Raw genomic sequence first — 24666 nt, forward strand, 5'->3', positions numbered from 1 at the left:
ACCAGCCTCAAGAGAGGGACAGCGGCCACCATGCTGGCTTCCGGTGGTCTGGACCGTGGGGCGGGGCCTCGGAGGGCTGTGGCTCCACCCTTCCTGCCTGGCGCAGGTGTGCCAGGAGCCGGCCCACTGCTCGCCAGGTCTGGCCGGACTTCCCCTGACTCCGGTCCTGGACCGTTTCGGCTTCGGAGGCCTGGCGCCCACCTCCCAGCGCAATTCTACCCTTGGCAGAATCACCAGGTCCACCTCACAGCCCCTGCACAGGTTCGGAAAAATGCACTAACAGAGTCGCCATTTGGCTAATACGATGATTGGAACATAACACTGAGTGGAGTTTTTCATTGTTTCCTGCACATCGTTAACAGCGGCTTCAGCAGCGCTGGGGGCTCTGTGGGTCCGAGAAGGTGCAGCCAGCTTCAACCTGAAGAGTCAGGGTCATGAGGAGCTGGCCACAGGGCGATCTCACGTTTTCCCTGTTCTTCCAACGCCACGAGTTTGGATTTGCCTGGTCTCTGGAGTATGGGATTTTTCAGGGCAACGATAATTAGAAGCCCATCTTCACCTGGTGTTGAGCAGAAGTAGCAACCAGAGGAGTTGAGAGGAAGGCACTGGGACCCAGGACCACGGTGGGGATAGGGGCTCAGCCTGCCCCTGGCTCCCCAGGTATCCTCCGGGCTGGCGGTCTGTTGGACAGCAGCACCTCAGCTTCCTCTGCTGCCTTTGCCGGGCTGCCTGGCCTGAACGGCATCCCAGGTTAGGTCAGAAGCTGCTGCAGGTGCTTGTGACTCAGAGACCTGAGAGCAGAGCAGAGCCTGGGCTTGGGACGTGGGGTCCCTGCAGGCGGGGTGGAGCACAGAGGCTGAATGTATGTTTGGGGGTTTAGTTCTGCATCTGGGAGAGTGGGGGTCTGCAGCTAGATGGGCCGTAGAGTGTGCGTGTCTGTGTGTGTGTAAGGTCTGGGGGCTTTGCAGCCAGGAGACGAGCTCAGATCCTTGGCCAGCTCCGGGTCAGGGCAGTGGAGCTGTAAGTGACCTAAAGACCACCCTTTTCCCCGAAGCCGGGCATCCTGAGAGTGCAGGGGCGGCCGGTGGGGAGGGTACAGGAGGCGAGGAGGAGCCGGGGGAAAGAGCCCTTGAGAACTGCACCCTTCACACAGGTAACCTGCAGGGGTACACGTCGTCCTTGGGAAGATGGCAGGCCTCCAGCTGGTGCGGGGGACCCAGATGGGGACGCAGCTCCCGCTTGCGCCCCGGAAGGAGGCGCGGCTGCACAGCCTCCGGTGCCCGGCACGGATTCTCTTCCCCGACACCGGCCGACACCACCCAGGCGCTCGCCTCACAGTCCTGCTGTTCCCCAAACTCTCGCGCATCGGCCCCACTCCGTCCCACCCTGCGCCCCCTCCGTGGGGTCTGAGCCTCGCCACCGCGGACCCCCTCGTTGGCCCGAGCATCTCTGTGAAGAGGCCAGCACCTGGCCGCCCCACTCAGGCCTGTCCGCAGACCCATCCGTCCTCCCGCGTCCACGGTCCGGGAGGGCATGCTGGGGCCGCATAGGCACTGCCCCCGCCCCGCGGAGCTGTGTGGCCCGGAGGGCACGAGCCGATCCGCCTTGTAAGGCAGACGCTGCGCTCAAACGACCTCGGCGAGCAGGCGTCCCGAGAGGGGGGGCGGGGGCGGAGCCGCCGAGAGCGCTAGGGGCGGGCCTGGGGGGCGGGCCTGGGGGGCGGGGCCTGGGCTGGGGGCCGTGAGAGCCAGTGAGGACCGGTCAGTGGAGCCGGGGGTGGGGGCCCGAGGGGGCTCCTCCAATGAGAGCGCGGGGCGGGTAGGGCGTGGGGAAGGACGTGCGTGGAAGGGGGAGCCGGGGGCGGGCCGGAAGGCGGGGCCGGAGGGCGGGGGCGGGGGCGGGGGCGGGGCCGGGGGCGGTGCCGCGAGAGCAGGCCGGGCGCCCGGTCGCGCGCGGGAGAGTCGCGGAGGCGCCGCTGCTGCAGTCGCCGCATCGCCGAGGTAAGTGGCCGCGGGCCGCTCCGTCCTGAGGCGCGGTGCACAGGGCCCCCTGCTTCTCCGGCCACCTGCGCCCGCAAGCCGGGCACACCACTCATTCCCGGCGCCGGCCCGCGCCCCTTTCCCGAGGCTCCGCGCGTCCGTGCGCCGGGCGCCCTGGGGCTGCCAGCTATCCGCGCGGAGCTCGGAATCCTGCAGCCGCGTCGGGGCGTGGGTCTGGGGACGCGCTGGGAGCGAGCTGAGACAGCGCGCGATGCAGAGGGCAGGTTTATAATTGGGCCCTAAATAAGGCGCTTTCGCCTTTCTTTGCGTCCGTGCGTAAGGCGACAGAGGACTGCCCTTCCAGCCCCTTCCCTCTCCGTGTCCAGCTGTATGAACACGTTCACATGCCCAGGCCTGGCGTGTCGGCTGCAGGCGAGACGGCGGGAAACGCGGGCTTAGAGGGTCTGAAATGAAGCCATTGTCATAGAGCATGGATTTTAGGAGATCCAGGGCCACGGAGGGCCATTTGTGTCCACGGGCCCAGAATGCGCGTGATCATTTGGCGAGGGCTCCGGCGCCATTGCCGGTGCAGGTGAGAGTGTCAGGCCTACAGTTTGCAAATCCAGAAGCTTCCCCCGAGGGGTGTTATGTTTTCTTATCGCATGTGGGCACGGAACCGGCAATCAAGATAAAGAGGTTGGCTGCCAATTTATTTTTTTCCACACACCTAACCCCGCCTTCGAAGGAGGATCTAGGGAAACTCTTTATTCTGCGGTTTCAGTTATGTAAATGAAGCCTTGAAATGGGTGAGAAGTGAACTCATTCGGCTACCCTGCCTGTGACTGCTGTTTTGATAGGCGTTTGGGGTTCTCTGAAGATGAGACACCTTTTAGGATAAGCTGGCTATGCTGTCATCCATCCGTGTGTTTATTGGCTGATTCTGCTGACATTTATGGGATACGTGCATGGTCCCTGGGGGAGGCGGGCGAAAGGACCTAGCTCCCACGGCCCCCACTGCTGCCTCCAGGACTCCCCACGGCCAGTCTCAGGCACGGTGAACTGGGGGGGTGGGGGGTGGCGCTCCCCAGAGCCTAGACCAGCCCCTGACGCTTAGGAGGGGTCAGTAAACCCTGACCTGAACTACAGGGCACTGGGACGGCATCCGGACGGAGCAGTGGGGCTGGAGAGGGGAGGCTTGGAACAGGCAGGAAATGGGGGGCAGCAGTGAGACAGACGCCTTGCAGTGCCTTTAGCTGGGCTCCCATCTCTGGTACCAGCCCCTGTTCCCAGCACTGGGCAGGGATGGCAGGGCTCTGTGATGACTGAGGGGAGGAGGGGTGTGGTGAATTTCCTGGGAGCGGCTGCAAAGTGCAGGCCACACGAGAGTTGCGTGTTTTCCTGGGGAAAGGGTCTGTAGAGCTTTCATGATTTCCAGAAGGATCTAGACTCAGAAAGGGACCGTCATTTAAACACTGCAGTAAAAATTCTTCTCTGTCTTTTCCGAATGATGAAGTGACGGAGACTAGAGGAAGCTGTGTTGGGTTTATTCTTATTTCCTAGGTGTTGTTTGGCTGATCTTCGTGAATCCTTTGAAGTTGCAATAAATAAACTGTTTTTACTAGATCCAAGGTTATAGATGCTCATTGTGGGAAATGTGCAAATCACAGGAGAATTTCATGTAGAGAATTAAAATCACTTATCACTGATTGAGGTTTAGGAGAAACGTTTGAGCAGCCAAACTGTCCTCCGAGGCAGTGTCCACGTGGCCTCCCTGGTGGGCAACGAGCCGCTCCCTGCAGGAGAGGCTGAGAATTAAAAGCTTCCTCGGGGAGAGGCTGTGCTGACTTAGCGCCAGGCCTATTTATAGCTGGTGATGTTGCTGGTGAGGCTGGAGGAGCATGTAGAAGATGCCATCTGGGGATACAGGGGCCACCAGGGACGGGGCCCTGCTGCACCTTGAAGTATCAGGTCCTCCTTGGGCCGTGAGGTTCATGCCCTGAGCCCAGCCTGGCGCCGTCCAGAAACCACGCCAGCTGAGGGTGCCGGGCACTGTGCCCAGTCCACCTGAGCCCACAAACCCCGGACCACGCAGACGCTGGGCTTTGGCAGGAGAATCAACACACACCCACCGCCCACCCCTTCAGCAGCAGGTGTTCACTGGGCGGGAAGGCTCAGGGCTGCCTCGGTGGGGCCCAGCTGCGTCTGGGGCTCAGATGTGGTTCCAGCCCCCGTGGGAGCTCATTCCCCGCTTGTAGCCCTCCTGGTGGGGAGGTAACCAGGGCGACAGCACCCTCAGAAACCCCAGACCGGGCATCCCAGCTCAGCAGCGCCTCCTCGGGAAGAAATGGCCTTGCTGCCCCCCGCCCCCCGGGGTCTCGGGGAGGGCGCCGGTTCTGTGACCTGCAGCCCCGAGGGGCAGCTTCCCACAAGGACGAGGCAAGCCCCACGTCTGCTCCCTGATGGGGAGGCGGCCTGTCTTCAGGCTCCCGATTTCCCCTTCACCGCGGCGGCAGAGAGACCCAGGTGTAACCCAGGGTCTGAATGTGTGACGGCTCGCCCTTCTTTGGTGAGACAGTGTGGAAAGGCTTTCACGGGGTGTAAGGACATGGGGGTGGGGGGGGCAGGGCGGGTGAGCTCACGGGTGGGGGCGGGGGCGGGGGCGGGCGCGTTCACACCCGCTCCGCCTTTTCTTGGTGACATCTGTGAGCCGGAGGGACTGGCTCTGCCTTTCCTCCAGCCTTTTCTTGCCCCCTCGCCTCCTGCTACTGCTGCCAGTGCCCCCATGTCCCCACCGTGTCCCCCGCCCGCCCGTCCCTGTCCCACTTTGGGCTACAGTTCCCGAATCTCAGCCCATGGCCCCATTAAGCCTACACGGCCTCTGCCCTGGGCACTTCTCGCTCCAGTGGGAGCATCCTGAAAGCCAGCATCCCCTAGCCCTCTGGGCGACCCCGTTCAGGCCTCACCCGCCCCACTGCCTCGTGTCGCCGGCCTCTGGGTGTAAGTGGGCCGTGGGCCTGGAACCTGCGAGGGGCCGGCTGGGAACCCCGCTCTCTTTGTGGGAAGGGGGTTCACCTCCCACCCGCCGAGCTGTGCTGGGTGCTCCACGGCCCGAGGTCCCTGCCCCAGCTTTCCCCTTCTCCCCAGGGCGTCAGCACTGAGGTCACGGCTGCCTCCTCTGTCCCCGGGGGAGGGGCTCCACCTGCAGGGTGGTTTCGCCACCTAAGCCTGTTCCCCAGAACTGGCTTGGTGTTTGATCTCCGTGCCTCTCAAGTCCCCGAGCAGGGCTCTTCTGTGTGGGTGCGGCCCTCCGTCTGAGCCCCTGACCGGCTGCCGCGTTCCACCCCGTGAACCACTACCATCCACCCATCTGTCGTCGGGGCCTGGGCCTTGGGGTCGTTTCCTGCCCTGGGGGCCCCGTGTGCAGGTGTTCTGTTGCGTAGAGACCACGAGAGCAGGTGCCAGGTGCTGGGCCGTCTGGCGGGCAGCGCCCTGCTCGGCGGGCAGCTCTCCGGAGGCCGGGCGCCAGCGCCTGCATTTTGGGGCTTGGGCAGCAAGCCCGTGGGTTGCGGGGCGTCCGGATGTGCTGAGGCCTCGTCCAGCCCTTCTCGTCTCTGCGGAGGTGCCCTTTCTTGCTGATGGGCGGGTTCTTCACAGGTGCTGGAGTGTGGGTCCCGTGCACCCCGCGGCCGCCGTCTCACTCCCTTAGCGGTGCCCTTGGACGAGCAGAAGGGCTTCGCTTTCATCGGCTGCGTTTAAGAACCTTGTCCTTCGGGGACCGTGGTTTTCGAGTCCTTTCCCACCCCGAGGGCGGCAGTGCCTTCCGAAGACTTCGTGACGGTGCCTCTCCTGCTGCATCAGTACCCGAGTGAGCCCTCGTTTCTTCTGTGCGGCTGGCCCGTCAAGCCTCCCCTTTTGCAGCAAAGGTTTCCGTCCCCGCTTCTCCCGCTGGCCACCCTCGTCGCGTGTGGGTGGGCGGACTGGGGGCTCTCTTGCGCCTGGTGGTTTGTTCTCTGCCCTTGCACCAGGACCACACAGCACACTCTCTTCCTTTCCAGGGTTTTCCATCAGGTCGTGGAACCCCTGGGCAAAACCTCTGCCTGGTCTGCCTTTCAGGCCGCTCGTTTATCCGCGCGCCTTTTGCATTCAGCTTTTGTCTCCACACCCAGGCATTCCGCACGGCTGGGATTTCTGTTTGGGTTAAACTAACACCGCGGATGACCCCTCTGTCCGTGCAGACCCCGTCTGGGTTCGCCGTCCCCCTGCCCCTTCAGCACAGCTTCCTAGTTGCGTCAGTTGTCTTGCACGCCATTTGCTACATTTGTCTTCGGTGAATGGTATTTCCTCAGGACGTTTTCAATGTTGTATTTCTACACACCTTTTCTGTATTTTTCAACGCACCTTTTGTGTATTTTGCTGTTGCATGGAAATCAAACAGATTTTTGTATGTTAATCATGTATCCAGAAGCCTTGCTGACCTCATCGATTCCAATAATGTTCCTGGGATCCCTTTGGGTTTTGTGTATATACCCGCCCATAGAAGCTACAAATAATGAGTTTTATTTCTTCCTTCCCACGTTGACATCATCTGTTTCCTTTCCTCATCGTCCCACCGACACACTGAGAATGAACAGCAGCCCGAGGTCTTCTCTTACACTGGGTTTGAAAAGAAGAGTTTTCAGTGTTTCATTACGAAGTGTGATGATTTTTGTAGGTTTTTAGTAAAATGAAGGAGTTTATTTCTTTTCTAACTTGCTAAGAATGAGTGCTGAACTCCAGCAAGCGTTTGCCTGCATTTATTAGGATGATAATGTAATTTTGATTCTCCCTTCTGTTTCATGATGTATTGTGCTGATTTAAGTTAACGTTAAACCAACCTTGTGCTCCTGACATAAACCCAGTTGGATTGTAAGGTCTTGATCCTTTTTTATCAATGACTGGGTTTTTGGGTTAGGGTTTTGGCGTCTGTGTTCGTAAGTGCGGCCGACATAAATTTTTCTTTTCCCGTAATGCCCTCATCGGATTTTGGCACCAGGATTATTTCAGCCGAGATGAGTCGGGGCTGGGGTGGTTCGTCTTTGCTCTTCTCTGGAAGCATCAGTGAAGGGTCGCCGTTATCTCCTCTTTCAGTCGAGGGTAGAATCTGCAGGCAGAGGCGTCCAGGCCTGGAGTTTTCTTTGCGCGAAGAGTTTTCAATACGGAGTCGAGTCCTCAGTAAGTATAAGAATTCATCATGATTACAAGAATGATTATAACCATATTTATTTCTTCTTGTTATTGTTTGGCAAAATGGCTTTTGTTTTGTCTTTAGGAACGTTGCCTATTTCATTTATCAAACACATTGGTCTGAAATTGTGCATAAGATTCTCTCATCATATCTCCGCCTGTCACCGTCTGCGGCATCGTGGGTGTCCTCATCCTCCCTTCCAGACGTGGGGCATTTCCACCTTCCTCTTGGCCGATGGGCCCGTGTTCACCGACTTTCTCGGCTTCTCGCGTGTTAACTCTGGGTGCCGCTGCTCCTCTGTGGTGCAGATTTGCTCTCTATCTTCAATGCTTTTATTTTCTCGTCACTCTTTCTAACGGCCGAGGCTTTTCTCTCACCTCCTAGATGGCAGCTCACCGCACTCACTTTCCTGCGTGGACACAACGCACACACACGTTTTCAGCGCATCTCGGTGTCCCCTCCTGGGTGTTTCCTGCCCCCTGTGAACCCCAGCTCTGAGCGCTGGATTTCAGTTACTGCGCTTTGGGGGCTAGAATTTCTAAGGTGCTCTCTTTTCAGAGCTGCTGCTTGCAGTCTTACAGCTGGAACCCGTCATCTTTTTTCTTCTTTGCACACGGCCCACACTGCCCATTTCGTCTTTGCACACGACACACATAGTTACTTTCACCTCAGTGTCTGGTCAAGCTCCAGTCACTGGAGCCTCTGGTGGGTCTGTTTCTTGTTGCTTCTGGACGTTCTTGGCATCTTTTCCGCGTCTTGGGCCTGGTGGGTTTTTGTCACGGGTAGACACCGGGGTTGAGGTGTTCATAGACATGGTTGTCTCCTCCTCCGGAGCGTGTGCGTGTGCCTCTGGTATCTGGGCACCAGCCAGGTCCCCTGACTCCACATCAGGGGTTGCGAGGAGCCTCCCTCCCAGGCGTCCAGCAGCCCCGCTCACCCCTGAGCCAGCGCGGGCCGGCCTGTCCAGGGCTCTCTCCCCAGACGGGGGCACTGGGGCTTTTGGCTCCCCTGGGTGGTGGGCCGGCCTCCACCACGAGGAGGGGGAGCTGCCTGTGCAGCTGGTTCTGACCGGGGCTGGATGGCAAACCACTTCCTGAGACCTTCAGTCACTTCTGAGACCGAACAGGTCAAAGCTGCCTCAGTGGGACGTCTCTGGGCTCTGCCGCTGGACCCTCTTCCCTCTCCGGCTGCTTTAGGGACAGGAGAGGCTTTGAAGCCTGAAGGTGCGACACTGTCCCCTTATCTGCCGGCCAGACAGACCTGTCTGGCGGCGTCTGGGCCAGCGGTGCACGGCTGTTGCCTGCAGTCCCCTCGGCCTCGTCCTGCTCCTGTGGGCAGCCTCCCAGCCCCAGCCTGGCAGGGACACACGGCCGGCCGGCCAGCAGCCCCCAGGTCCGAGGGGGCGGCTCCTGCAGTGACGTCGCTGCACGACCGCGCAGGGTGCAGCATGTCCACGGCCCTCCGGGGAGGGGGGGACACCTCAGGAAGACGCCTGGAGGAATCTCGTGGGACCCGGGGCAGGGGTCCGTGTGGCTGTGACTGTGGCTCTCAGGCTGCTCAGAGGTCAGCTGGCCTCAGCCTGTCCCACTGGGGCCTCTGCAGGGCCCTGGAGAGGCGCGGCTGAGACGGCCCAGGCGCTCGGAGAGGCCTCTTTGTGCCGCCTGCGAGGCCCCGCTGCCTGGACGATGGCCATTCACGTGGAGTGTCGGGCAGCCGTGGAGTGGTGGCCGTGTTATGACAAACGTGAACAATGGCCAAAGGGCTGCCTTGTGCTCAAGTGGACTCTGGACTAAAGAGCTGAAGCTGCGGGGAGGGGCCGCCCCGAGGGTCCGCGGCTTTGGGACGCCTTCGAGCCCCTCCGGCTGTGCCCTCAGCAGGGCAGCGCCAGGGACGAGGCGAGAGGGAGGGGAGCTGAGCTGGGGGCATTGTGCCCCTCGGCTTTGGGCCACTTGGTCTTTTGAATTTCCTGTCCCACCTGAGCCTCGCCTTGGCTGCGAGGGTCCAGCGTGAGCACCCAAAGGGCCCGCCTGGGGGGCGGGGGGGCGCCCTGGCCCAGCTGACCAGGCACCCAGCCTCCTCTGCGGCTCTGGAGCAGTCGTGCTGGGGGCTTACTGGGGGCCCTCGCATGGTCCCCGACCCCCGCCCTCAGCGTCGGTCCTGTGACCAGGCTCTAAGGGCTCCCGGGAGGCCGGCTGCCCTGGGGGCCTGGGAGGGCGTCCCCCACCCCCTGCTCTCTTCTGGGCTTTGCCCGGGGTCTCTGGGCTCCCTTGGAGCATCCCTCAGTGTGTGGTGAGTCGCCCTCCCCAGCCAGGCCTCCCTCATGGCCCAGGTCAGGGGGCATCAGCCGCCCGCTTGCTCCCAGCCAGCCCTGCCCCCATCATGCATGCCGTCCAGGTCCTCGCAGGGCCCGCTTCGCAGATGCTCAGGACTCCGTGCTCAGGACTCTGTTTCCAGGGCCTGTGCAGTTTCTTACACAAAAGCAGGGTCTTGGCTGGACCCTGGGCCTTGGGCTCACGTCCGTGGTCCAGCAGCGGCCTGGGCGCTGGGGCTCCCGGGCCTGGTGGAGGCGCTGCTCCAGGACATGGCTTGGTGTAAAGATCTGGGGGCTGCGGGGCCATCCCCACCCCAAGAAGCCTGCTGAGGGTCCGCAGCTCCCAAGGTCTCCTTCTGGCCCATCCCCCCACCCCGACTCCTCGGGGCCCTTTCCCACCTGCAGGGCCCAATTCCCAGCCGGGCGCCGCCGGGAGGAGGTGATTGGCGAGGAGAACCCCTGCCGAAGTCTGCAGAAACCTCCCCGCGGCCCCCTCACCGGGGGTCCCAGGCCCGGACCCCTCGATCCCCCACTGCCTGGCTCCTCAATGCAGAGGCTCCCAGGGTGTCTGGGTCACCTCCCAGGAGGTCAGGGCCTGGGGTGACACCGCAGAGTGCCTGGCCTCTTCCAGTCTGTGGGGTCCAGGCACGTGGTGGCTTATGGGCTGTGACCTGAGCTCCCTGTGCTGCCAGACTGGCCATGCCCCCTTAAGGACTCTGGAGGCGGAGCCTGAGGCCTGAACAGCCCTCCCACTCCCTGCAGGGTCCACGGTCCAAGCGTTTTGCGAGCAGGGCCGGCGGGGAGAGGCTGGTCGGGCCCAACGCTTCCCAGAGGGGTCCCAGGAGGGAGGGGCCAGGGAGGGTCTCACACAGCCCCCCGGAGGCACGGGAGCACGCCACGTGGTGGGGCTGGCACGGACGGTCCCTGCCCAGGCCCCGGCCCCCAGACATCCATGTCCTGCTAGACCCGTGCCGCCCCCACCCCGGTGCTCGCACGGCTCGACCACGGTCCCCTTCAGGAGGCTAGACCAGCCTGGCGTCCGTGGCACCTGGCCCGGATGGGCACTGTGTCTGGAACGTCCCATGGCTGCAAGCAGAGGCTGGAGGGAGGCGGAAGGGACCTTGGGGCTGGAAGGGACCTGGATCCCAGGGGCAAGGTCCTCGGTCCCGCTGGCCTGGAGGTGCCTACAGGTGGGGTGTGGACTATGGGCAGGGTGAGGGGGCCGGACGGGGCCGCCGGAGGCAAGGAGCTGAGACCTGGCTTGGGGGAGCCAGGGAGTGGCAGTGCCTTCACACCTGTGGAAGCAGAACCCACTCCAGCTTTACTCTCAGGGCAGACCTGCCTTCTCCTCCAGGAAGGGCAACCGGGAAGGCAGAGCTGCTGTGGCCTTTAAAACACCACCTGGCCCCGCCCACAGGCCCGCCGGGCCCTGTTACAGGCACGTCGCTGTGCGAATTCCCAGCCCTCCTGGGACATCCATGTGAAGCTGTGACTGAGGCCTGAAGGGATCTGTGCTGTGTCACCTCTCTCATAGGTTTTGCTTCAGGCAGTCAAGTCTCAAGGATGTTGCCAGAGGCAGTCACTCTGGAAGTAAAGGTGCCTTTTGGGGCATGGACAGCCCTTGAGGGGGTGGTGGGCTAGGGGACCACGTGGTAGGGGCACTGCCCCAGGAGCCCAGTGGACGCTTTACTTTGGGGTGGCTCTGGTCAGTCTGTCGTTCCACCTGGGAGCCTGCCCTGCCCTTTCCACCTGCTCCTGAAAACGCGGCCGTCCCCACACCCGCTGTGGGCCTTCAGTGCCCTCCTCTGGAGCTTCGGCGGGGCTGACCAGCGATGCTCACACAGTCCCTTCACCCCACCTGCCACCCCTGCCCTCCCCCCCGCCCCACACCCAGGACCAGCCGCCCACTACTGACATTGAAGGAGCAGGGGCAGGGCCTGCTGGGCATCAGTCAGCCGAGTGCCCAGCCGGCCAGACCGGTACCTGGGCACATGCCTTAGAGAGCTTCCCATTAGCATGTGAGGACTCGGTCCTTCCGTCATTCACTTATTTATCTTTTGAGGCCCGCACCCATGGCACATGGAGGTTCCCAGGCTAGGGGTCTAATTAGAGCAACAGCTGCCTGCCTACACCACAGCCACAGCAACTCGGGATCCGCGCTGCGTCTGCGACCTACACCTCAGCTCACAGCAACACCGGATCCTCGACCCACTGAGCGAGGCCAGGGATCGAACCCACAACCTCATGGTTCCTGGTCGGATTCATTTCCGCTGCGCCATGACGGGAACTTCCCTTCTGTTATTTTTGTTAAGTCATTTTCAAGCTATCTTACTGCGATAACGCTTGTTCACTGTGAAACAGGGTGGAGATCTTGTTCGGTGTCTCGTAGCTGCCAGCTCCTCTGAGCGTGGGTCCAAGCTGATTCCCACGGGAAACCCAGTGCCCCTCCCGGAGACAGGGTCCGGCACAGTCACAGGGGGGAGGAAGGCCCTGGGCAGCTGATCCCAGGCCTGACTTTGCAGAGACCCTGGCGGCTCTCGCACACTCCAAATTCCATGTCCTTTCCAGGCGCCCCCAGCCTTCCCACCGCCTGTGGGCTCTCGGGTCCCCCTGCCCCACGCCCCCTCAGGGTCAGTTGTGTCCAAGGACCACGGACGGCTGGGCAGCCGTTCCTCCCAGCGCCAGGGCTGCAGGCTCCTGGGGACCTCACGGCCCGTAGGGAGCTGGGCTCTGGGCTCCTGAGGGCTGGTCGGCCTCCGTTTCTCCCCGGGGCACGTCTGAGACCTGACTCTGCTGTCGCTGTCCTCTGTTCTCTCGCCTACTCAGCACCTGTTTCCAAGCAGGAGGCCAGCCTCACGAGGGGAACTGTTGCCTTTCAGTCCTTCCGACTTTGCTGTTTACTGCGGAGGCTGCTGGCCAAGCTTGTGAGAACCACGCGTGGGGTGCGCGACGGAGGCCGGCGGTGTCCTGAGCCGGTGGCGGTCCTGTGGTCCCCGATGGCCCCTTCTCCTTCCTTCTTCCTTCTTGGGCCCCAACGCGCAGGTTCTCAGGGGACCCATGCTGCCCCCTTCCGCCTCTGCCCAGAGTGCAGGCTTCGTCCACACTGTGGCATTTTGTAGCAGGCCAGACAGATCACCCGCCACACGCAGGAGCCCGGGTGCCGGGTCCGCTGGACCCTCCCAGGCCCTCGCGGTCAGACGGCACCTGCAGGGAGCATGCCGGAGAGAGCGCAGGAGGAGGCCGCTCGCACCCTGCGGTGCAGCCGATCCTGGGGCCTCTGCTTCTCCAGCTTGCAGCCCTGGACCCAGATGGGAGGCCCAGCCTAGTCTGAAGGTCCCAGACGGCTTCCCTCCAGCCCGGGCACGTTCACACCAGCCTGCAGACCCTTCCAGCAAGTTCTCAGCCGCGTCCTGGGCACCGGTGCTGAGGCCAGTCCCACCGCAGCTCCTGATTTGGAGAAACGGTGTCGGGATAACAGCCGGTGCCGCCTCCTTGGGGACCACCCTGGGAGAGTCCCCTGGCCCTCGGGACCTGGGGACGCCTGGCAGTTCTGAGGTGGCTCCTTGGCCGCTCCCGCCCGCCCCAAGCACGCTGGGGCCCTGGCCTTGCGCGCCAGCCACTGCTCCTCCTGGACGGGAGGGGCGGCCAGGATGCGGGGCCCTCGGCCGTGCCAACGTTCAGTCCAGCCTGAGCCGCATCGCCTTTTCTGAGTATTTGAGGAAGTTGTGGATTCCGAGTTCAACAGGAGCCCCGGGTCGCCGCTTCCTCTGCGTTAGCTCAGTTTTGAGGGTTTTCAGTGAGTTGCAGCCGTGACCAAGGTTGTGCGTGTGACACTGACCAAGCAGCCGGACTGTGCTCGTGTCTGTCCTGCGTCTCCGCCCCCACCCGCCACGGACCCCTGCCGTGGTTCTCAGTGAGGCCGCTGCTCCTCCAGGGGTGGGGGTCCTGGGTCCCACCCTGGCCGTCAGCCGCGACCTCGGGGGGTACCGATCCTCAGCCCTGGGCTCCCCAAACCTGTGGCAGCCAGACGGCTTCCTGTCTCCTCAGCACTGTGGGGACCCCGGGCCCAGCATCGGGGTCGGGCTGAGCTGACGCGCGGCCCCGCCCTGGGCCTGAGCGCAGCCTGCTCGGCCCCTGCACAGGCCGGGCCTCCCTGTCCCACCGAACTCTGCTCAGCCCCCTGCTCGGCAGGCTAAGCCCTGAGGTGGGGGCAGTGGCATGGCTGGTTCCAGGTCCCCCTGGGTCAGGGTCACCCCAGGGACGCCCTGAAGCCTGTCACTCAGGGGAGTCCCCAGAGCCGGAGGGCCCAGGGAGGAGGCCCTGCGCCCCGGGCGGCTGGCCTCCTGCTTCCCGCATCGCCGACCGTCCGGGGACTCGGCAGCCGGGGGCCCTGGTGCTGGAGGGCCCGTGCGGTGTCCAGCACCGGAGGGGCGACCCTGTCCCGCCGTCCCACCGATGCTCCCGGTCGTGGCTCCTGCCCGGGGGCAGCGGGAGGGCCCCAGCTGCTGCCTGCATAAGCAGGTGACCCCTTTCCCTCTTCCCCAGCAGATGGCTGACAGCAGGCCCAAGCCCGCCAAGCCCGCCAACAGGACGCCCCCCAAGTCCCCGGGGGACCCCGCGAAGGACAAGGCAGCCAAGAGGCTGTCTCTGGAGTCGGAGGGCGCCAGCGAGGGGGCAGCGGCCGGGGGCCCAGAGCTCAGCGCCCTGGAGGAGGCCTTCCGGAGGTTTGCTGTGCACGGGGACACCAGGGCCACCGGGAAGGAGATGCACGGCAAGAACTGGTCCAAGCTGTGCCGGGACTGCCAGGTGATCGACGGCAGGAACGTGACCGTCACCGACGTGGACATCGTCTTCAGCAAGATCAAGTAGGTGCGCGGGGCCTCGCGCTCGGTGCCCCCGGGCTGGGCTGTGCGTCCTCGCGGGCGGCGAGGGGGCTCCATCTCCCGGCGCCGGCCGTTCTCAGAAGAAGGTGCCTGGAGGTGGAACTTGGAGATGGCCGAGCGGGGCCATGGAGCCCAGGCTGGGGACACTGCTGCCGGCCACTCGCGGGGCTTTCGGGGACTCAGGTGACAGAGCCCTGGCCCACAGCAGGCTGGCTCAGAGGCAGGGTCTGAGAGGCGGGTGTCTGTGCGGGGCTGGGTGCCCGGCCCTCCTCTGTGGCTGCCCTCAGCGCCGGGAGATGTTTGTGTGAGAGGAAGAGGGACAAAGGGACAAGGACAGTGTGTGCCTGGGGCTCACCGCGTGCACACCCTCCCCCAGACGTCGGGGAGCAGGTCCAGGCATGGATCACCCGCCCTTCTGCCCTCCACACCCTAGGACCACACCCGAGAAAGGCCGCAGCGTCTCTGAGGCCCGTGCACACGGGTGCACACGCACGCACACACGCAGAACTCGAGCCTGCACTCTCTTGGCCACGGCTCACACAGGGGGCAGGTGCTCTGGTTGGGCCCCGGGGAACCCCGTGTGCAGGAGACACGGGCAGCGGAGGGACCCACTCCGGAAGGCAGGGCGTCAGCTGCTGCAACTTTAGGGGTGGAGCCTGGCCCCAGGCTCCGAGGCACAGTGGGCTCCCAGCTGAGCCCTGCCTCAGCTCCCTGTGGGGATGCGGTCCGGGGAGGGGTCCTGGTCAAGGCCAGCCCGTGGCGGCTTCCTCTCTGCCCTCCTGGAGCCTGGATGCACCGTGGGGTCCCTGCGACCTGTGTCCCCACTAGGAGAGGCCTGTTCTGGGGGAGGGCCCAGCCCCCCAGGCGTGCTGGGCCGGGGGCCAGGGCCTCACGGTCACACCCCCATCCTGCAGACAGTGCTGCGGGCGAGGTCCTGGGGGGCCAGGTCCACAGGGACCGGCACTTCCTGGGTTACCGGGTCGTCGGCCTCAGATGCTCCGGGTGGAAGCTGCGGCAGGAGGGCTTCGGCTCGTGGGAGCCCGGACAGAGCCACCGGGGCTGCCGAGAGCCCAGGGCTGTTTCTGTTTGGGGCGGTTGCCATGGCCGCGCAGCCTTGCTGCCAGCCCGTATCTGCAGCCTTTGTTTGGGCCCCATCGTCATGGCAGCGCTTGTTTGTTTTGATGTTACTATGTGTTAAGTTTTAAACAAACTTCTTGCAGGCTCGACCCTGGGCCTTGATTGAAGACCTCTGACTCCAGGACCAGGATTTCTGGGGCTGCAGCACCAACTCCTCAGGACTCCAGTCCAATAAGCAGGAGTGGTCACCCTGGCAGCCCCATTTGGGGGTCGTGGGTGGTGACGGTGGGCAGGGGCTCTCCTGGCCTTTCCCGGCCCCTGCGTGTCTGCTTCTGGGCGCTGCGTGTAGCAGGGTGTTTCTGTGACCTTGGAGCCGGCCGCATCTGGGCCGCAGGTTAGGACGGGGCCACATGGGCCATGGCATGGAGTTGGGATCCTCTGTGCAGACCCACCTGGCTGCCACGGCCACGTAGAGGCGCCCAGGAAAGGGGAGTGTGTGCGCGGAGGGGGCACAGGTGCTGTGGGCAGAGCCCCGTGTGCTGTGACTGGGGGGGCAGTGGGCAAAGCCAGTGGGCTGCCACTGAGCCTGCGGAGTGCAGGGCGGTGACTTCTCGGTGCTTGGTGTCTGGCTTGCCCTCCCTCCATCCAGGCGGGTGGGCGAGGCTTTCCCTCTGGGATGTAGGAGTCGCATGGTGGCCTCCCTGGGGCCCTCTCCTGGCTGCCCGAGGCTGTGCAGGGCATCCAGTGGCTTCTGCTCTGGCCTCTGTGGGGCCCGCCTGGCGTGCCTGCTGTGCCTGTGGAGCACCCAGGCCTGGGGGAGGTGGGTAGTGGGCAGGAAGTGGGCCAATTCCGCCCATGCTGGCTCCCCGTCCTGTTGGTGTGGGCGTTGGATGCCGGTGACGTGGGTCTTCTGAGAGGATGATTTTCCCCGGACACCCAGCACGAGCTTCAGTGACCTCTGGTGCACCCCCAAAACCCATCCCCTCAGCCCCAGGGCCCAGCCCCCCAGCCTGCATTAGGCTTAGGCCAAATCGGGAGGAAAGCAGGACACTCCTTTCTGCTGTGGGAGTAGCTGCATGTCGGGGTCGCAGCTGCTCGGGCAGCCAGTCTGTCCGCAGACCGAGGTGTGCGGGGCCTCCTCCAGCTCAGGTCCAGCAGCGTTGTCCCTGGGCCCAGGGTTGGGGCGGCCAGTGGAGGGGGCACCTGGGCAAAAGCAAGGGGCTGGTGTTGGCAGCTCCCTCCAGACAGGGCTCCCCTGCAGCCCCCGCTCCCTGCTGCCCCAGGGGCTGATGGGAATATCCCAGAGGCTCCCTCCTCTGACCCCCGTCTGTGCCTTACGTTCCCCCCACCCCATGTTCACTCCTGCTCTCTGGACGGGGAGCCTGGGAGTCAGTGCTCATCACCTTCCAAAATGTGCTGATCCGGGGGCCTGGCTCCAAAGTCCAGGGCTTGTGCGTTGGCCCAGGAGGCACAGCCGGCTGTCCTTGGAGGCTGCGCCGGCCCCCACGCAGACCTCAGGGAGCCCTGCTCCCAGGTGACCTTCGGGAGGGGCTGAGCCCAGCTCCCTCCCTGCCCTGAGCTGGGCCTGAGCAGGCAGCTCACGGGGGCTCGTGTGTGAACAGTGACCCTGTTACAGCTGGCCCAGCTTCCAGCAGAACAATAGCCTTCTCAACGGGGCGCTGGCTGGCCCGGCGCTGAGCAGGGCGAGGAGGGGGTTTGATGCGGGAACACCCTCCAGCCCTGCAGAGTCTGGAGAACAGGCTCGCCCTGTGTCCAGGGCGCTGATGAGAGGGCTCAAGTGTCTGGGAAGAGCCCGACTGTCATTCGAGACCTTGCCAGCAGGCCTCGGGGGCCCCGGGGAGAGCTCCCCGCCCGGACTGGGCTTCCAGACCCTGCCTGGCGGCTGCGGCACAAACAAGCAGAGACACCCAGCCCGGCCAGGTGGAGCCGGGGCTCAGGGCCCCGGGCCTGTTGGTCCACTCGATCTGAATGTGGCTTCTGACGGAGGCCCTGTGGGCCGTCCCCCACCCCCAGACCGACTGAGTCACCCTGGTGGCGCCTGGTACCGCGGTGCCCAGGGCGGGCTGCGTGCCCCAGCGGCCGGTCACCGGGCTGGCAGTCAGGCCTAGCGTCCGTGAATAGAGACAGGAGCGCCTTTGACGAGCCGGGACAAACAAGCAAGCCCCACGGCTGTCGAGGGTCAGGCACCAGCAGGGCTGGCGGGGTCCCCACCCACGGTGAAGCCTGCACTGCTGCCCGGGGTGGCCCGCCCAGCTGGCACGTGGCCTTGGAGGCGCGGAGGCCACCGCCAGCCCCCGGCGGGTGGGATGAGGGCACCCCGAGGCTGTCCTCCCTGCTGGCGGGCGGGGGCGGTCACCGCATCCCGCGGCCTCGGACTCCGGTGTCAAGTGTCTGGGGCCTGCGTGGGCTGAGCACAGACCGAGGCGTCTAGGGCCTCACCGCCGGGCTGTGCAGGGTTTGGTGACAGGACAGTGCTGCGGACGACGACGGGCATTCAGCCCCCACCTCTCCGGGGTTGTGCGGGGTGGCCTTTGGAAGAAACGCCAAACTGCCTGCCAGGCCGATGCCTCCGGGCTGCTGCTGCACAGTCCTCTGACCCACTTCGGTTCCGCGTCCCAGTGGGGGCCGGGGCCTGTCGCATCCAGCCTCACTTCCCCGGGGACAGAGGACGGGGGTGCCCAGTTTGCGTCCGTGGGTCTTTGACAGCATCCGGTTCTAGCGCTCGGCCCGGCTCTCACCCTGGGCTGCTCTTGCTGTTGAGACGGGAGCCTTCATTGCACGTGTTTCAGACCCAGGTCCTCTGTCAGGTTCTTCTCCAACCTACGGCGTGTCTTGTACGTCTCTTTATAGTATCTTTTGAGAGTACAGTTCTAGAAATTTTGGTCAAGTCTAATTCTTCTGTTTCCTTTACGGACTGTTTCTTTGGTGTCGTGTCTAAGAAACCTTTGGCCTAACCCAAGGGCACAGAGATTCTAGTCTTGGCTGCTCTCCCATTAGTTGGATGGACTGGGGTCTGCAGGGAATATGGGCTGTGGTCCAGCAGGGGTTAACTCTGTATATGGCGCAGGCACAGACCAAGCCCTTTTCTCATCGCATGTGGGTCACCGTTGCTGTGGCTCCACTCGCTGAAAGATGGCTCCTTGTCCCTCACGCCTGGCCCTCTTCCGACTCCGTCCTGCTGCCGCTGTCACCCCCCCCCCCCCGGCGTGGCTCTGCAGCAGGTGTAGACGCTGGTGCCCCCCACCACGCCCCTCACTCCCAAGCTGCCCGCTTCCGTTGGTCCCCTCTGGCTGCTCCCGGCTGCTCGGGAGCCCTGGACTCCCACAGGCAGTCTTTCTGCAGCGGCTCGGACCCGGGTCCCTGGAGAGCCTCCCCCACTGTCACTGAGAGACATGGAGAACCTCACGGAGTGGATTAGCTGGGGATGATCCAAAGTGGTGAAGCTTTTTCAGTTCACACTCTTAGAGGGGAGAAGCGAGTTTAGAGCCCTTTGCAATTGAGAGATGACCTACCGGGGTTCTGGGCAGCCGGGGGACGCGTTCAGGTGAGGAGCTGCTCCCGTGGCGGCTCTGCCAGGCCCCGGCCGCGTTCGGGTGAGGGTGGCGGGGTCCTGGGGAGGCGGTCCCCCAATCCTGTCCCTGAGCGGTGACTGTGCCCCCACTCACTGGCAACGCCTGTGCAAGCCCTGGCCACAGGCAGGACTGCGGCCGTCTCCGTTCAGGGGGACCTGGCGTGCTCCTCACCCTTGGAGGACACACACTCGCCCCTCTAGAGCCAGACGAGGCTGTGTTGTGATGGCCGGTCGCTCATAAAGAATGTGCCTCCTTTAAGCTTTATTCCGAGACAGTTGGTATTTGCTGCCGCTGCCTATGGCAACCGACGGTGAGGCATAAAGGCCGCAGAGCGGGGCGGGGGGGGGGCACGTTGGGTTTTGACGGCCAGCAGGCTCTCTCTGGGCTGCGGGAGGGGCGGGTGGGGGGCCCTGATGTCACCGCGTCCCCGGAGGGGACCAGGGTCCTCAGAGCTCGCAGGATCCTGGGAGGGGTGGGGGTGGGGGGGCACGTGGCTGGGTGCCCAGGTCCCAGCCCAGGGGCTGCGCTGAGCCTCCTTGCAGGTGCCCCCTGAGCCCCTCTCCCTGCAGGGGGAAGTCGTGCAGGACCATCACGTTCGAGCAGTTCAAGGAGGCGCTGGAGGAGCTCGCCAAGAAGAGGTTCAAGGACAAGAGCAGTGAGGAGGCCGTCCGAGAGGTGCACAGGCTCATCGAGGGCAAGGCGCCCATCATCTCGGGGGTGACGGTGAGTGCGGCGGGCGGGCCCCGTCCCTGGCGGGGTCCTCGGCGGCCCTCGCCCGGGGGCTCACTCACCTCCTGTGTCCCTGCTGTCTTGCAGAAAGCCATCTCCTCGCCCACCGTGTCGCGGCTCACAGACACCACCAAGTTCACGGGCTCCCACAAGGAGCGCTTTGACCCGTCGGGCAGAGGCAAGGGCAGGGCGGGCCGCGTGGACCTGGTGGACGAGTCGGGCTACGTGCCGGGCTACAAGCACGCGGGCACCTACGACCAGAAGGTTCAGGGGGGCAAGTAGCCACAGGCCCCCCCGCCCACCCCGCACACTTCGTTACATTCCTGTGCTCTCCGGCCGACCTCAACGCGCGCCTGGCGGTGCGGGGGGCGCCCGGCCCCCCTCCTGCCCGGCCCGCTGCTTCCCTCCACCCCAGCTTTGGCCCCAGACTCGCCTCTTCTAACACCCCTGCCCCGTGCCTGAGGGGACACGCGGCCCTTCCCAGCGTCCCCGGGGCCAGACCACACCCGCCACCTGGTTTGTGGGCAGAGGGGGCTTTTCAAAGGAGCTGGCGGGACGGACCCTGCGGGGTCCGCGCACTCACCGGCGGCACCAGTAAGCCGGGGGAAGCCGCACGGGACCCCGCGGGGTCGGAGGGCACACGCTCGTACACCCATGCACGCAACTCCCTGGCCAGGTCTGTGCCAAGGACGGACGCCGGGCCTGGGTGGCTGTGCAAAGGGGAGAAGCCTCCTCAGTTGACCAAAGTGACTGGAAGCGTGTCAGGTGACAAGATTTTAAAGTGGGAACTGAGGGCGGCTCGTCTCCTTTTGCTTCAGAGAGAAGGAGAAACAGTGGGTGATGTCAGGCCTCAGAGCAGCTCAGGGAAGACGCAGATGCCCCGTCTCTGCAACCCCGCCCCCGGCGCCCTGGGCTCTCGTGGGGCAGGTAGATGTGCTGGACTCACCCCTCGGCCCCCCCCCCCCCGAGTGCAGAATCCCGGGCGAGACAAGGCAGCATCTGCGGGGTGTGGGTTTCTGTGAGGCTGGAGGCCAGGCCTCTTGCTGCTGTCACAGTGGCCCTGTGGCAATGTGTCCCTCTGCCGGGCACCTGACCCACTGGGTGTCGGTCCTGGCAGAGGCCCAGGGCAGCCACTGGGGACTGCTTCCCAGGAGCCTGACCACCCTGCTGTGGTCTGTCCTGTGTCCAGGGTGGTGGGCTGCCGGGGGTCCCCTTCCTGGACACACAACCTGGCACCCTGGTCACTGGCGGGCCTGGGAGGCCCCCCACCTGCCTGCCCAGAGGGGCTCAGGCCAGCACTCCCAGCAAACTAGGCTCCTGACATGGGCCTCCGACTGCCCCAGCCCCCGGATCCAGGATGGTGGCGGCCTCTGCGGGCAGCTTTGTCCTGAGACCCTGGGACTTCACTGCAGTGACAGGAACACCCAGGACACGATGGGAGCAAGGTATCTGGAGTCACTCCGAGGATGTGGACCCTTGTGGCCTGGAACGTTTCTGACTTAGGGATCCTGAGCTGCCTGGCCAGGAAACGGCTGCCCCCCCCGCCCCCCCCACCAGGCAAGAGTAACACGGGGAAGCGGGTCTGTGGACCACAAGTGTAGGGTGTTCCTGGACAAGTGACAAGCCGAGCACACGGAGAAAGCCTATGCCCTGTGTCCCAGGGCTGCCAGGTCCCCATGGTCTCAGCACAGGGCTCCTCCCTGGGAGGACGCAGCAGAATGCTGGAGTCCAGCCCTGGCCCAAGGACAGGGGGGCCCCACACTGCGCCCATTGGGGCAGGGGTCGCCTCCTCTGCCCTTCCAGCCTGTCCCGGGGGCGGGAGCCCATGGGGTTGGAGTCTGAGCCAAAGAACCAGGCAAGCACACCCTGCGGCCGCTTCCTCGCACGGTGCCCGGCCAAGCCCCGGGCCAGCCTGCCCACCACCCATGCAGGTTTGCGGCTGGTCAGCCCTCCGCCAGGGGTGCAAAGGCAGGTTGAGGGCCCTGGGGCCATGGCCGGGCACCCGGGGGGGGGGGCGCTCGCAGCCCCGCCCCCGCGTGGAGCCCAGTCCACAGTCGCGGCCCCCCGGGCTCTGACATCCAGCGCACAGGCAGGTGTGTGTCTTTGCCGCATGTTTCTGCCCAACGCCCGTTTGCTTCTACTAACCACGGTTAACCAGGAATTAACCGTCTATCTGTGAATGAAGGAGACTGCACAGCAGGCACACCAGGGAGCAGGGACACGCAGTCGGGGTGCCAGGAGAGCGTTTGAGAGCGCCGATCCCAGCAGAGTATCTATTTATTTCTATTTAATGCCCTAGGAAAGCACTAGGCAGGGCCCAGCTCACCGCAGTGGAAGTTCAGATAATATAAGACGCAGAAAGAGATCTATATTTATACTGGAGTATTTTTCCATCTTGAACATCCTCAGTCTTAAGGTTTGAGGCAGGTGAAAACCCCCGAGAAGCAGGCGGGGCTCCGGTGGCATCACTTGCGGTCTGTGCTGCTCCGAGGCCACGTCCCGGTGGCCGAGAGCCCGGCTAGGCTGAGGGGTCCCCCGAAGCACCAAGTGGGCAGAGGCTCACGTGCCCAAAGCCTGGGCCTGCTCGGTCACTAGCTGTCACGAGTGAGGTCTAAATGGCACACAGCCTCACCGTGTACTTGGCATTGGCTATGGCTGGTTGTGCAGCTACGTCGGTGTGGGGGTGGGGGGCGAAGTCTCAGACGCCAGGGCCACGCAACCTACACCGGTCACCGCCCGCCCTCCACAGCGAAGGCTCCCTTCCTCTGGCGGAGCCCCCGCACAAGCTGGCACACCTGGTCCTGCAGGGCACACAGGTGGGGACACAGCTGTCACCTGTTCCACAGGGCCCAGGCTGCCGGTTCAGCTGTACCGTGAGGTCCGTCCCCACGAGGCTCATTCCCTTAGTGCGCTGGCCCTGCGCAGCTTCCCTCCCCACTTACTACTGACGCGCCGTGAAAGCCCGAGGCTCAGGGGCGCGGCCTGTGCCCCAGCACCTGAGAGCGGGCGGCGGTGGCCCCGGGCAGTGCCAGCCGGTGGTGGCCGCCCTGCCCTTTGAGATGCTTTCGTTGACTCTCTCTTCCTCAAACCAAGCCAAACAACAAAGGAAACGCACACAACTCAGACTTGAAAGGGATCATATGCTACTAGTTTGTACTAAGTTTTTTCAGGAGAGGGGAATAAATGTGTATATATATGCAATCTATTTTTGCACTGTTTTCTTACTGTCAGGGAGTGATGGGACAAGCAGCGTCCATGTCATGGGCGCTCTGGCTCAGAGCCACACTAGCCAGGAACTCTGGGGGCACCTGTGGAGCCGAGGCGCAGTGCCGCCTATTGGAGCCACCATCCAGGCCTGCTTGCAAACCTGCAGTCCGCCTCCTGTCTGTCTGCATGCCCCTTGCGCCTTCCCTGTTGTTAACACTGTGTCAGACTGGCCAAGCGACAAATAAAGGTGTTCCGTCATGGGTCTGCTGTGTCCTCACTGTCCCAGGGGCACGGCGGTAACGTGGGCACGCCTGGGCCCGTGCACCAGGTGCGAGGCCTGGAGTGAGGTCTGGACACACCCCACGTGCCCCCCGCAGCTACCAGGACCGGAAAGACACCGTGACAACTGACACAAAATAAGGACATGCTCAGACCAGATCGGGGAGTTGCCACCAGCAGAGGGATGAGAAACCCCAGGGCCAAGTCTGCGACGCGTGAGGCGAGCAGAGAGAGGTGAGACAGGTGCGGCGCGACGCTGGGCCACGTGGACAGACTGGTTCCTCACGCGCTCGAGGCCACCACAGGGAAGCCGGCCTGCATGCTCCTGGCTCGTGCAGTGCCACGGGGGCATGTGCGGCCACAGAAACACAGGTGGGCCGTGACGCCACGCCACAAGGCTTCCAACCCTGCACAGGCGGAAATGCAAATGATAGGCAAGAATCTAAAAACGGCAGTGGTAGAAAGGGAAAAAAGCCACACAAGGAAAAGTGCCTAGAATCAGACGGCAGGTTTAGAGCACAGTGTACCAGCCAGGTTAGCTGATGGAGCAGACAGAAAAGAAAAGCTGCTACGAGTTCCGTCGCCTCTGAGGGAGGAGTGGGCAAGGAATGGTGCCAAGGCGGGTGGGGGGGCCAGGCGCGGGAGCAGGGTGCCCAGGTAGGGGCCTGGCCAGAGCCTGGCACCGAGCGGCTGCCTCTGTTCCCTGCAACAGCAAGTCTTGCTTGCAAGGACACAACTGCCCCTACATCTCTGCCAGAGACACAACCTCAAATGCTGACGCTACTGACATGTCATTAAGATTGAACATTGTATCAAAAAACTTGAAAATTAGGCAAGATGAGCAAATTCCTGGAGAGCTGTAACTTATGGAAACTAAGAGAAGAGGCGCTGGGAGGCCTACGGTCCGGACCGGGCTGGGCAGTGAGGCGTGTGTCTCGCCCACAGGGTCCAGCGGGGGTGGCAGCAGGCAGGTGCCACCTAGGGCCACCCCGAAAGACACCTCCTTCACTCACAGGCTCCCGCAGCAGGGAGGCGCACGGACGGCCCCCGAGAGGGTCTGCCACACCCCAGAACCAGAATCCTTCTGAATCAGGTAGAAATCCCCCCAGAGAGTAAACTGGTGCAGCCGCCATGGAGAATGGCGTGGAGGGTCCCGAAAAAACCAGAAATAGAGCGTCCATGTGGTCCAGCTACCCTGCTCCTCGCGCACATGCAGAGAAGCCATGTTCAGAAAGACACACGCGTCACCCACATGTTCAGAGCAGCACTAGGCACAAGAGCTGAGACCTGGAAGCAGCCTAAAGGCCCGTCGGCAGAGGACGGATAAGGAGATGTGGTGCGTATACACAGTGGACTAGGACTCAGCCACAAAAAAGGAACCAGT

The 24666-nt window shown here is 63.6% G+C and overlaps 1 protein-coding gene across 8 annotated transcripts; it reads left to right on the forward strand.

Annotated features, from left to right (window-relative positions):
- Positions 1–1931: 1931 nt before the first annotated feature.
- On the forward strand, positions 1932–23265 carry TPPP (tubulin polymerization promoting protein). 8 transcript variants are annotated; one of them, XM_085001468.1, is made up of 5 exons: positions 1932–2000; positions 12341–12438; positions 14060–14379; positions 19637–19790; positions 19884–23265. In XM_085001468.1, exons 3-5 carry the CDS (start codon positions 14063–14065, stop codon positions 20076–20078), a joined length of 666 nt encoding a protein of 221 aa, XP_084857594.1. In that variant the 5' UTR covers positions 1932–2000; positions 12341–12438; positions 14060–14062; the 3' UTR covers positions 20079–23265. The 8 variants fall into 8 exon arrangements, with proteins under 8 accessions (XP_084857594.1, XP_084857593.1, XP_020932178.1 ...); XM_085001467.1 differs by having other exon boundaries at positions 14063–14379; XM_085001470.1 differs by lacking the exons at positions 1932–2000; positions 12341–12438 and adding exons at positions 5634–5844; positions 7107–7190.
- The last annotated feature ends 1401 nt before the right edge of the window (positions 23266–24666 follow it).

Source organism: Sus scrofa, chromosome 16 (assembly GCF_054392235.1).
Source record: "Sus scrofa isolate SSC_HxYL_T2T_F1_AM1 chromosome 16, Sscrofa_HxYL_maternal_Yorkshire_Landrace_v2.0, whole genome shotgun sequence".
In the NCBI taxonomy this organism is placed as follows: Eukaryota; Metazoa; Chordata; class Mammalia; order Artiodactyla; family Suidae; genus Sus; species Sus scrofa.